General features: G+C 47.6%; 1 protein-coding gene across 1 annotated transcript in view; it reads right to left on the bottom strand.

Annotated features, from left to right (window-relative positions):
• The window catches only part of Parp16 (poly(ADP-ribose) polymerase family member 16), a 28394-nt gene extending 27101 nt beyond the window's left edge, over nt 1-1293 (bottom strand). The window contains exon 1 of the mRNA XM_038321464.1: nt 781-1293. Within this exon, the coding sequence (XP_038177392.1) occupies nt 781-954 (174 nt within the window). The 5' untranslated portion in view covers nt 955-1293. The remainder of the gene's footprint in view (nt 1-780) is intronic.
• Between the last annotated feature and the right edge of the window lie 11703 nt (nt 1294-12996).

Genomic DNA, 12996 nt, shown 5'->3' with positions numbered 1-12996 from the left:
AGACTGTAATTATTTATTACACCTATATTTTGAAATAGCGCTCAACAATGAAGCAGCCAGGCTCAAAGGTTTGTTTGTTTCTTTTTGTAGCCCACGCTAGCTTCAAATTTGTGCTTCTCCTACCTTCTGGGTATACACACCACTACCAGAGACTTTCTATTTTCTTTACTGAATCAACTTTGGCAACTTATATCTCCCTAGGTAGTGCCAAATATTTGGACTACAAGGATAGCTGACATCTGGAATACTAACCCTGTCTCTTCAAGAAATTATATGCCTTATAGGACAAGCATGGAGTTGAAGCCTGTAATTTCCGCACTCAGAATTATTAATTATCAGAAAGTCACAACACATCTGTGCACTGTGTGGGACTGTTTCTATAAGAACTGTTCATATGTAACTTCATCTGAAGAGCAAAGTCTAGCTAGTTGCAAAGGGAGGGACAACTTCCTAGCTAGGCAGAACCGCTGGATCAGACAGACGCCCCTTTGGAGCCACACTTGAGCATTTTTGTGGATGACTATGCAGCTATTCCTCGCATCACTCCCGGGAGTCTGTCACCGACACGAGGAAGCAGCCACCAACTGACTTGGCAGTGTCTACACGAGGGTGTTGAGGAGTGTTCTTGCTGATGGAAACCTTCCCCAAGGCCAGGCTGGCAATGGGAAGTCCAAGGAATTGGTATGTTTTCTAATACGGGTGGCGCTGCCTCTGCCTGCCGTTCCACGGGGCCACTTAGCCCAGGATGCGGCCAGCAACGTTCGATCATGGCGCACTCACCAGGGCCTCGAAGTCCTTAGAGTCGTGGCGGGTATAGGAGGCGGGGAAGGGCCGCAGCACCGAGTCCCGCTTGTAGCTCTGCAGCGCCGAGGTGAAGAGGCTGCAGCGGAGGTCCGCGGCCAGCACGTCGCGGCTCGCGGCTTCCCTGGCTGCCGCCCTGCTGGAGAGCTGCATCCCGGGCTCGTGGCGCGTGGCCGGAGGAGACAACGCGGGGCAGCCCGGGGCCTGCGCTCGGGGGACCGCGGACCGTCAGCAGCCGGGTTTCCCAGTCCGGGGGTGGAGCTAGGCAAAGAGGTGACAAGATGACAGTGGTGAGAACGCGCTGACGAGCGTCCTCTGCAGGACACTGGGCTCGATCACTCAGTGCGAGGAACACGAGGTCTGGAGAGCCACATCTCGGACCCCGCCAGCCCCGGAGCCCCAGGCCTGGAGGAGCCGCTATGGCACCTGGCAGGGGCAGAACCCGGGGACCCGGGCCGCCCGGGCCTGGCCGCCCCACTGCCGGCAGCCACGGCCTACCTCCCCGCCCGCCGCTCTCACGCCGCTCCGCCCACCCGGCCCAGGCCCGCCCCTCTCCGTGCCCTGACTTGCAGCGCTCAGCCAGCGCCAACCCGCGGGTTCCCGAGAATCCCTACTGCCCTGTGCAGGATAAAGGTGCCCATGCCGCTGCCAATCACCCTTGCAGCAGCGCCAGGTGGAAACCGTTCCGGGACCCGCCCTGGGGACTTGCCTTTGTCCTAGCTCTGCGGGTTGTGCCTGCCTCTCCCACCTTGGGAATTGCCACCTGTTGAATAAACTGGTTCCCTCCGGAGCTGACGCGCTGCACCGAAAGAGCCACATGACACCCAGGGAAACTGAGGCCCGGAGTGGTGCAAAACTTTCTCAAGACACGGTAGCCAACGCAGAGTCCTTCCTCTCTACATTACAGCCTCCGGAATTCTCTCAATTGCTCGAATGTATGACCTCAGATCTCCCAAGATCCTCCTGCTTTGAAGGCCTCTAACTAACAGGAAGCCTGGAAAACAAGTCCTGGAGGGCAGAGGGAGCAGTGACCTATCCCCGAGGAAGGGAAAAGACCGGACTCCCGAATGACTCAGCGGCTGGACAGGAAAAAGCGTTTGCTGCCAGTCCTGACGATCTCAGTTCAATCCCCGGATCCCACCTTGTAGAAGGCGAGAACTGACTACAGCAATTTCAGCATTTTGTCCTGTGACTTCCATTTGCGGCCCAAGGCTCAAGTATGCCCAAGCTCAAATATATACACAAAATAAAAAAATATAAGCCGGGTGTTGGTGGCGCACGCCTTTAACCCAGCACTGTGGAGGCAGAGACAGGCGTGTCTCTCCAAGTTCAAGGACAGTCTGGTCCATAGAGCGAGTTCCAGGACAGGCTCCAAAGCTACAGAAAAACCCTGTCTGGAAAAAAATAAAAAAGAAAATGTAAGAACAAACAGGCTCCCACCACCTCTCCCTACTCGAGGCTTATTAGGAAAACAAAACTGTTTGTCCTCTTGATCACATAGAAATATAAGCACAAGCCTATGCTGAATTATTAAACAAACAAAAATAAATAAAAAATACCCTTTAAAGACTGTACAGACGCTTAGTGTAACAGCACACGCTTTGTGGGGCAGAAGCAAGAGGATCTCTGTGAATTCCAGGCCAGGACTACAAAGAGAGACCTTGTCTCAAAAATAAAGAAGTAATAAATAATAATCTAAAAATAAATAAAAACGCCACAAACAGCACTGGGGAGATGGCTCAGTGGAAAAGAACACTTGCTTCTCAAAAGCCCAGCACAACATTAAAAGCAGAGCGTGGCCGTGGCTGTGGACAGAAGGAATTCTGGGGCTTGCTAGTGCGGGACTAGCTCCAGGTTCAGTGAAGCCCTATCTCAAAGGACTAGGGTGGAAAGCCATGGGCCTGGTCACTTCCTCCTCCGGCCTCCCCTTTCATGAGTGCAAAAACTCACACATCAGGGGGGCAGATGACATAGTGGGTAAGGTACTTGCTGCCAAGCTAAATGACCTGAGGATAATCCTTCTTACCCACGTGGTGGAGAGAGACTCAAATATACATGCAAACATTAAAAAATAAAAAACCTCAACCAAACATATTAATAAAATAATAAATCAACATACACATATAGTCACTGGGCTCTCTCTGAGAAATAAACCCCTTCCTTGGGCATTCAAGTGTGGCTGGGTTCTGTGCTCATCAGACTTTGGGAGAAAGAAGACAGGACTACATCCGCAAACCCCACAGAGCTTCCCCAGCAGGCAATGGGTGCAGGCTACCCCCAGCAGGCAATGGGTGCAGGCTACCCCCAGCAGCCCTCCTGATAACAGCTGTTGTAAAACCTGAACTGATCTAGAATCACCAAAATGTCTGAGAGCTTTATGGCCTCAAATAAAACCCCCAAATTCCCCCAAAGTCCTGGGGTCCCAGGGAGCACCAGGAGCGCTAAGGTAGCCCTTGCACATCTGGAGTGCAATGGACGAACCTCACCCTGGGAAAACCTTCTGACCATCTCTCCAGTCAGGTAAGTATAATAAATGTAATTTTTAAAAATACTAATGAGGGGGCTGGAGAGATGGCTCAGTGGTTAAGAGCTTTGTCTGCTCTTCCAAAGGTCCTGAGTTCAATTCCCAGCAACCACATGTGCTCAAACCATCTGTAATGATGGGATACATGCAGGCAGAACACTAAATACATAATAAATAAATAAATCTTTAAAAATAAAAATACTAATGAAGGGCCAGAGAGAAGGCTCAACAATACAAAGAGCTTCCGGCTCTTCCAGAGGACCTGAATGCAGTTCCCAGTACCCTCATCAAGAGGCTTACATCAGCCATTCACTCTGCTTCCATGGAATCCAACACTTTTGCCTTCCCTGGGCATGCCACTCACATGTTAATTATGTGGAGACACACACAGTTAATAATAAAGGAACTGGAAAGATGACTCAGTGGCTAAGATCATTGGCTGTGCACCCAGAGGACCCGGGTTCGGCCTCTGGCACCCACACGGCAGCTCACAGCCCTCTCTGAAGCTGCCATCCCAGGTGAGCCAATGCTGTCTGTCTTCTTCCTCATCAGGCGCCAAGCACACAAACACACATTCAGGCAAAACACCCATATGCATAAACAATTTTTAAAAATAATCTCTATAATTCTCTTAAAAATAAAAAGTGCTGCCAGTGGTGGTTGTGACACACACCTTTAATCCCAGCACTCAGGAGGCAGAGACAGGCGGATCTATCTCTCTGTGTTCGAGGCCAACCTGGTCTACAGAGTGAGTTCCAGGACAGCCATAGCTACACAGAGAAACCCTGTGTAAACAGAAACAAGCAAAACAAAAATTTGATTAAATAAAAATGCTAATAAAACAGCGAGAACAAGAGCAAGCATGTGCTTGCAGTTTTGCATTTTATTACTCTCAATGTTGCTGGTTCCCGTTCACGTTAGTGAGCTTGAGTTATCGCCTGGAGACGTTTCTGAGCCCAGTGGCGCTCAGGCCGCCAGCCACTTTTCTACACTTCCGAGCTCATCGCTGCTTTGTTTATTAGTGCTGGGGTTGAACCAGGGCTCCTGCACGTCAAGTCCACTTCGAAGAAACACCCAGCGCATGTAGGGCTGCTGGACAGTGTTTCCAACCTCTCCTCTCCGTTGTTTCTGCCGAAAAGTCAGCAGTAAATTTCATTTGGGTTGCCTTGTGACAAGATTGTTTTTCTTGTGTTGCTTTCAGGATTTCCACCTTAGTGCTGGAGAGGTGGCTCGGGTGATCACAAGGACTGACTGCTCTTGCAGAGATCCAGGTCAGTTTCTAGCATACAGTGGCCCACAACTATTTGTTACTTTAGTTCTAGGGGATCTGATGCCTTCTGGCCTCAAAGGCTCCCACGCACATGTGGTGCACATAAATTCTGTCCCTGTCCTCTCTATGTCTGTCTCTATCTCTGTGTCTCTATGTGTCTCTCTCTGTCTCTCTCACACACGCACAAATGATGATGTTGTTGTTGTTGTTGATGATGATGATGATGATGATGAAATAAATCCTGAAAATATATTCCCTTGCTTGGGAGTCAGAGGTAGGTGGATCTATGTGAGTTCAAGGCCAGAATGGTCTAGGGAACAAATTCCAGGACAATCAGGGCTACCAAGAGAAATTCTGTCTCAAAAAAAAAAAAAAGTTGGGTTGGAGAGATGGCTCAGCAATTAAGAGCACTGGCTGCTCTTACAGAGGACCCAGGTTCAATTCCCAGCACCCAGATGGCAGCTCACAACTGTCTGTAACTTCAATTCCCAGTAAATCTAGCACCGTCAAACTGACACACGCCAATAGGGGCAAGGCACTAATGCACATAAAAGTAAACAATACTCTTTTCAAAAAAATGAAGAAAGAAAACCAGTTGGGCAATGCTTTAATTCCAGCACTCGGGAGGCAGAGGCAGGAATTCTCTCTGAATTCGAGGCCAGCCTGGTCTACAGAGTGAGTTCCAGGACAGCCAAAGATACTGAAAAACCTTGTCTCAAAAACACAACAATAATAATAATAAATAAAAGAAAGAAAAAGAAAAAAAGGAAAAAAATAAAATTAAAAATTTATTCCCTCCTGGTCTTTGATTCTCAGTATTTTGCCAAGATGATTTCTCTGCATTTATTCTACTTGAAGTTAATTGGGCTCCTGGAAATCTAGCAGATTTTTTTTTACTTTGTTGTTTGTGGGTTTTTTTTTAGATTTGTGTTTGTAGGTATTTGCGTGTGCGCGCGTGCATGTGTGCTGAGATTAAAGGCATGTGCCACCATGCCTCGTAACAACAAGTTTATTTATTTATTTATTTATTTATTTTCAATTTAATTTTTTAAAAGATTTATTTATTTATTATATATACAACATTCCTTCCATGTATGCTTGCATTCCAGAAGAGGGCACCAGATCTCATTATAGATGGCTATGAGCCACCATGTGGTTGCTGGGAATTGAACTTCAGGACCTCTGGAAGAGCAGTCAGTGCTCTTAACCTCTGAGCCATCTCTCCAGCTCCTTAATTTAATTTAAAAAATTTTTGTTTTTGTATTTTTTGATACAGGGTTTCTCTGTGTAACAACCCTGACTGTCCTGGAACTCGCTTTGTAGACCAGGCTGGCTTCAAACTCAGAGATCTGCCTGCCTCTGTTTCCTAAGTGCTGGAATTAAAGGCGTGCGCCCCCACACCCAGCAACAAGTTTATGAAATTTTCAGTTATTTTCTTTTTTTTTTTTTTTTTTTTTTTTTTTTTTTGGTTTTTCGAGACAGGGTTTCCCTGTAGTTTCTAGAGCCTGTCCTGGAACTAGCTCTTGTAGACCAGGCTGGCCTCGAACTCAGAGATCCGCCTGCCTCTGCCTCCCGAGTGCTGGGATTAAAGGCGTGCGCCACCACCGCCCGGCTTCAGTTATTTTCTTTTTGGTCTTACTCTGTAACCCAGGCTGGCCTGGAACTGTGTGGCCCTTGCTGACCTTGAACAAAACAATCTCTCTTACTCGTGACCTGACATTGTCCTTTGACAGGTCTTCCCTTCTCTAACATAACTCCTTTGACTCCTTGTTTATAACAGGGACTTTGAAGGCTGTGTCTGTCAATCCTGACCTCTGCCCACTTGCACAGGCAGACTCTGCCCCCTGCCTTTGTTTGCTCTTCACTGTATGAGTCATGTTTTCCTGTTTCTTTTCCTGCCTTGTAATGTCTGCTGTTTGGAGAAAGGACATTTCAGAGATTACACTGTAGCATGTTCTCCTGTTTCTGGGGTGTGTGATTATTGTCTGCTTGTTTATTTATTTAGGGATGTCAGCGGAGGAAGCAAACCCATCTCACCCCTTCCAGGCCTCTCAAGTTGAGACTCATGCCACACAGCAGGGGTGTGCTCACAGTGACTGCAGGGGGTGTGCTCACAGTGACTATAGGGGGTGTATTCACAGTGACTGCAGGGGGTGTGCTCACAGTGACTATAGGGGGTGTATTCACAGTGACTGCAGGGGGTGTGCTCACAGTGACTGCAGGGGGTGTGCTCACAGTGACTGCAGGGGGTGTGCTCACAGTGACTGCAGGGGGTATGCTCACAGTGACTATAGGGGGTGTGCTCACAGTGACTGCAGGGGGTGTGCTCACAGTGACTATAGGGGGTGTATTCACAGTGACTGCAGGGGGTGTGCTCACAGTGACTGCAGGGGGTGTGCTCACAGTGACTATAAGGGGTGTGCTCACAGTGACTGCAGGGGGTGTGCTCACAGTGACTGCAGGGGGTGTGCTCACAGTAACTGTAGGGGGTGTGCTCACAGTGACTGCAGGGGGTGTGCTCACAGTGACTGCAGGGTTGCTTACAGTGACTTTAGCATAACAATGAGGGGTTTTGTAGGATTGTTTGTTTGTTTTAGCTTTAGCTTGTTTTTAAAACAAGTTCTCACTACATAGCCCTCACTGTGCTAGATCTTAACCATGTAGACCAGGGTAGCCTCAAACTCATAGGGATCCTCCTGCCTCTGCTTCCCAAGTACTGGGTGTTGTGTTTCTTTAAAAAAATGCTACTCTCGGGATGCAGAGGCAGGCGGATCTCTGTGAGTTCGAGGCCAGCCTGGTCTACAAGAGCTAGTTCCAGGACAGGCTCTAGAAACTACAGGGAAACCCTGTCTCGAAAAACCAAAAAAAAAAAAAAAAAAAAAAAAAAAAATGCTACAGAGTCCCAGGCGGCAGCTGTAGGCAAGCAGCAAATGCTAAAGTCCCAAATGGTGGTAGCAGGCCATGTGGTGGCAGACAGTGGGCCCTGCGAGCAGCCAGTCCCAGGCAGAGATGGCTGCCGGTCCCCGAGCAGTGGCTGGTCCCAGGCAGGGAGACACATGGTGGGCGGGCAGAAGACAGAGACATGGTGAAGTTGAATATTTATTCAAGGGGGTTCTGAAGGGGGAAGGGAGAGGGAGAGAGGGGGGAAGCAGAGAAGTGGGGAGAGAGGGAGAAGCGAAGCTGCCTCTCTGAGAGGAAGATGGAAAAGAGAGAGAGAGCTCAGGCTGAAAGCTGAAGATCAGCCTGCCTAAGGGGGATGGGGAGGGAATGGGCGTGGCTTGTCTCTGAAAGGGACAGGGACCATAACACTGGGATTAAAGACACATGCCACTACCACACTTGGCTTGTTTTTTGTTACATGGTTTTGGTTTTATGAGCCAGGGTCTCATTCTATGTCGGCTGTCCTGGAGCTCTATGTTCAGCCAAGGCTGGACTTACATGTGCAGCAATCCTCCTGCCTCAGCCTCACAAGTGCAGGGGCAGTATTTTTTGCAGACCTTTCATGTGTCTGTCCCTAGCCACATCCAGATGTTAAAGTTCACTCAGGAATGTATGACTGCTCAGTTGTTTTGGGCTCCTTGGAAGGAATCGCTCCCTGAGTCAGTGTTCATACGCTGTGCCTGTGTTTACCTTCCTGGAAATCTGCACAGCCTACAGATGAGCCCATAAATCCAGTGAGACAGTCAGTCTCCCAATTGCTCTTCCCCACAATGCTCCGGACTGCTCCAATTTATTTCTCTGTTTATTATTATGATTATGATTATTGTTCTTTTTATTATCATTGTTATTTGCCTTGCTAGGGATTAAACCCGAAGCCTCTTCCATACTGGGAGGCTGCCCTATCATTGAGCCATACAACATCCCAACTGTTTGCCAGAGGCTTCACGATGCTCCGTTACAAATGCAGTCCGTTCCTTTGGGAAACCATCAATCTTCTCCCTGCAGGTAAAGCCTCTGGCCCAGGACTTTGGAGATAGTGTGGGGAGAGTGAGCAGCTTCTTTCCGGGTGGCACGCTTGCTCTGTAAGAAATGAGCTAGTAGGTGAGCTGGGGGGAGTTCTCAGTGGTTACAGTACTTGATGTGCAATCGTGGAGATGAGAACTCAGATCCCAGAGATCAAATAACAAGCTGAAATCTCCTCAAATATCTGTAACTCCAGTCCAGAGGGATCTGGTGCCCTCACAGACACAAATAAAAACAAGTCTTTTTAGAGAGTGCCCATTTATGCATTCATGTGCATGTGTACACATGCACACACATGTGCACACATACACACACACAATTAAAAATGAAGTATAAAATACTTTTAAAATGCTCTATTGAGAGGAGGAGGGAGCAGCAGCCTAACCCTGGCTTGCTACAACTCAAAGTTAGTCCAGGGAGACCTGGAATTGAAAGCAATCCTACTGCCTCAATCTCCCAAATGCTGAGATTACAGATGTGAGCCACCATGCCCAGTGTTTACTATGTTCCTTAATTAATGTTGTATGTAAGGCTGGAGAGATGGCTCAGCGATTAAGAGCACTGGCTGCCCTTCCAGAGGTCCTGAATTCAATTGCCAGCAACCACATGGTGGCTCACCACCATCTAGAATAGGATCTGATGCCCTTTGCTGGCAAACAGAGAACTCATACATAAAAAATTAAATAAATAAAAAGTTTTTAAAAATTGTATGTCTTCAGGACTATTTCTTAGAGACTGTGAATTGTGTCGAGTGTGCATGGGTGTGTGGTGTGTGCAAATACCATGTACCGGCACAGAGGTCACAGAAGGACAGAAGAGTCCCGCTCTCTCCTGATCCACCCTCTTTCCCTGATCCACCCTCTTTCCCTGATCCACCCTGAGGCAGGGTCTCACTGAACCTGGAACTCGGCTGCGAGCCAGCAGACCCCCATGGTGCTAGGATTATTCCCATACTCACAACCTACTTTTCACAGAAGTGCTGAGGATTCAAACTCAAGTCCTCATGCTTACACAGCCAGCCACCTCCCTAACTCCTGTAAATGATGCTAGTTTTTTGTTTCTTTTATTCTTGAGGCCAGGTCCCTCTGTGTAGCCCTGGTTGTTCCGAAACTCTCGTTGTAGACCAGGCTGTCCTCGAACTCACAGAGATCCACCTGCCTCTGCCTCCCGAGTGCTGGCATTAAAGGGGTGCGCTACCACCCCCACCGTTTTTTGTTTGTTTGTTATTTGCCTTGTTTTAGTTGTTGTTTTAATTTGGGGGCACAACTAGAATACGGGTGATGGTCTACCACTCTCCTTTCACGTATAACATCCTGGGTTCCATCCCCAGCACCATGGCATCCAGGTTGAAGAGTAACGAAGGCAAAACTCAAGAAACAGAAGAAAGCCAGTGAAAATATAAGGAATTAAATAAAAATAAGATCAGAAAATAGAGTACAGACATGACGCATGGTATAAAAGAGTATAGAAGCATTGCAGGACGGATGGCTCAGCATCAAGGGCACTGGCTGGCTGCTCTTCCAGAATAACTGAGTCCAGTTCCCAGCACCCATGTCAGGTGGCTCACAACTGCTTGAAACTCCAGTTCCAGGGAATCTGACGGGGCTTTTTGTGGGCTTGAGAACACATAGCAGACACACACGCACAAATACATATAAACAAAAGATAAAAATAAATCTTAAAAAAAAATAAGTAAAAGCCGGGCAGTGGTGGCACACACCTTTAATCCCAGCACTCAGGAGGCAGAGGCAGGCAGATCTCTGTGAGTTTGAGCCCAGCCTGGTCTATAGAGCTAGAGCTAGTTCTAGGACAGGCTCCAAAGCTAGAGAAACCCTGCCTCGAAAAAAATAAATAAATAAATAAATAAATAAATAAATAATCCTCTGGAGGTCAAGATAGGCAGATCTCTGTGACAAGATCAGTTTGGTCTACATAGTGAGTTCTTTTTTTAAAATTAATTTATTTATTATGTATACAATGATCTGTCTGCATGTATGCCTGCCCACCAGAAGAGGGCACCAGATCTCATAGATGGTTGTGAGTCACCATGTGGTTGCTGGGAATTGAACTCAGGACCTCTGGAAGAGCAGCCAATGCTCTTAACCTCTGAGCCATCTCTCCGGCCCCCCTACATAGTGAGTTCTAAGGACAGCCAGGGCTAAACTCAAAAAATTAGAAAAGCCAACAATAACACAAACAAGCAAAAATCCAAAGAGGAAGAGGAAGAGAGCATAAAAAGACCGTCAAGATGGCTCAGAGGGTAATCATTCTTGCTACGAGAGCCCTGATCGCCTGGGTTTCGTTCCCAGAATCCACGGTTAGGAGAAAGCAAATGCCTGAAAGTTGTCCTCTGACCTCCTCATACATACCAAGGCACAAGTATGCCTACGCCCACATGCACACATAATACATAAACACACACATAAAAAAATCAGGGAGAATATTTTTAAAAAAATATAAAAGGGATGTTTCCTTGAAAGGATTGCTAACTGCTTCAGAAGTAACTCCCAAATTTTACTGCTTGTTCTAGATATTAGAAAAAAAGAAGAAATGCACTCCAACTTACACTTCAGAGTCAAGGCATAGCACATACTTAGCACTTTAATCTGGACATAACAATATCACCTGCAGCAACCCAGCACTGGGACATGGAAGTTAGATGGTCAGGAGTTCAAAGCTATCCTGATCTACAGAAGACCTTGTCCCAAAAAACAAAATAAAATACCATTAGGATCCACACCGTTAATCCTAGCACAAGGGGGGCTGTAGCTTTTGGAGCCTGTCCTGGAACTTGCTCTGTAGACCAGGCTGGCCCTGAACTCACAGAGAGCCACCTGTCTTTGCCTCCTGAGTGCTGGAATTAAAGGTGTGCACCACCAATGCCTAGCTGATAGGTGGACTTCTAAGCATTCGGGGTCAGCCTGATCTAGGTGGAGAGTTCAAGGACATTAAGGGCTATTTAGTGAGAGCCCGACAAAAAGAAAAAGAAAGAAAGAAAGAAAGAAAGAAAGAAAGAAAGAAAGAAAGAAAGAAAGAAAGAAAGGAAGGAAGGAAGGAAGGAAGGAAGGAAAAAGAGAAAGAACGAAAGAAAGAAAGGAAGAAAGAAAGAAAGAAAGAGAAAAATGAAAAAAAAAAGAAAAATAGAATAGAAAACCCACGATCATCTTCATATCCAGAAAATAAAAATAGAGTAAAAAGGTTTCATCAAAACAATGCTGGACAATGGTGTCACATGCTTTTAATTCCAGCACTCAGGAGGCAGAGGCAGGAGGATCTCTGTGAGTTCGAGGCCAGACTGGTCTACAGAGTGAGCTCCAGGGCAGCTCGGAGCGGAGTGAAATGCAGAGGCGTTTAGGAGTCCCTGGGAGAGACTGAGGCTACAGCTCAGCACACGGCACTTGCTTAGCAGTCTCGAGGCTCGAGTCCCATCCCCGGTGCTGAATAAGCAAGTTACTGTAAGAGCATCCCGAAGGCAGCGGCAAAATGGACCTGTGTACTCATCAAACCTTACGCAGCGGCACGGACACCCTGCCACCACAGCCTGACTGGCCTACTGAAAATCTGGCACCTAACAGTGACTACTAAAGCCGTCACTCAAGTGAGAAAAAGAACAAGGAAGCCGGGCGGTGGTGGCACACGCCTTTAATCCCAGCACTCGGGAGGCAGAGGCAGGCGGATCTCTGAGTTCGAGGCCAGCCTGGTCTACAAGAGCTAGTTCCACGACAGGCTCTAGAAACTACAGGGAAACCCTGTCTCGAAAAACAAACAAACAAACAAACAAAAAGAACAACAAGGAAAAGCAGATACTATACACGAGGCAGGATAAAGAGACAGGGAAAGTTCCGGGTACATGGAAGGGAAAGGAGCAGCTCACTCCAGGATCTGGTTAACATTTCTTGCTGGCTGAGAGTCAAGAGCGTCAATAGAACTAACAAAGCCAGGGGAGAGGGCCCGCGAAGACAACAGTCCTGATCCCTCAGGAGTGCTCAGCATGAGTCAAACAGGAAATGGCCCTTGTGGTGTCTGCGTAACACCAGAGACTAAGCAGCCTTTGAGTTTATCAGCAATTTCTCCAAACCTGAACCAGGCACCTCACAAGTCACCTTAACATTTAGATTTACAGAACAAAGTTCTTTTATAAACTATGTTTATTTGTGTATGTGTGTGCGTGTGTGTGCGCACGTGTGTGTGTGTGTGTGTGTGTGTGTGCGCGCGCGCGCGCGCGCATGTGGAGGTCAGAGGGGAACTCCTGGGAGTCTGTTCTTCCTTCCATCATGTGGGTCCTGGGGACTGCTCAGTTCATCAGGCTTGGTGGTAAGAGCCCTTACTCGTGGAGCCGCTGCCCAGCTTCTCCTCACTGCTTTTGGAAACAGGGTCTTATGTATCCCACCCAGGTTGGTCTCCAACTTTCTACGTAGCTGAGGATGCCCTTGCACGT

This window comes from Arvicola amphibius, chromosome 3 (genome assembly GCF_903992535.2).
Source record: "Arvicola amphibius chromosome 3, mArvAmp1.2, whole genome shotgun sequence".
Classification (NCBI taxonomy): Eukaryota; Metazoa; Chordata; class Mammalia; order Rodentia; family Cricetidae; genus Arvicola; species Arvicola amphibius.
The sequence above is the reverse complement of the archived record's forward strand: the minus strand, read 5'-3'. Positions and strand labels throughout refer to the sequence as shown.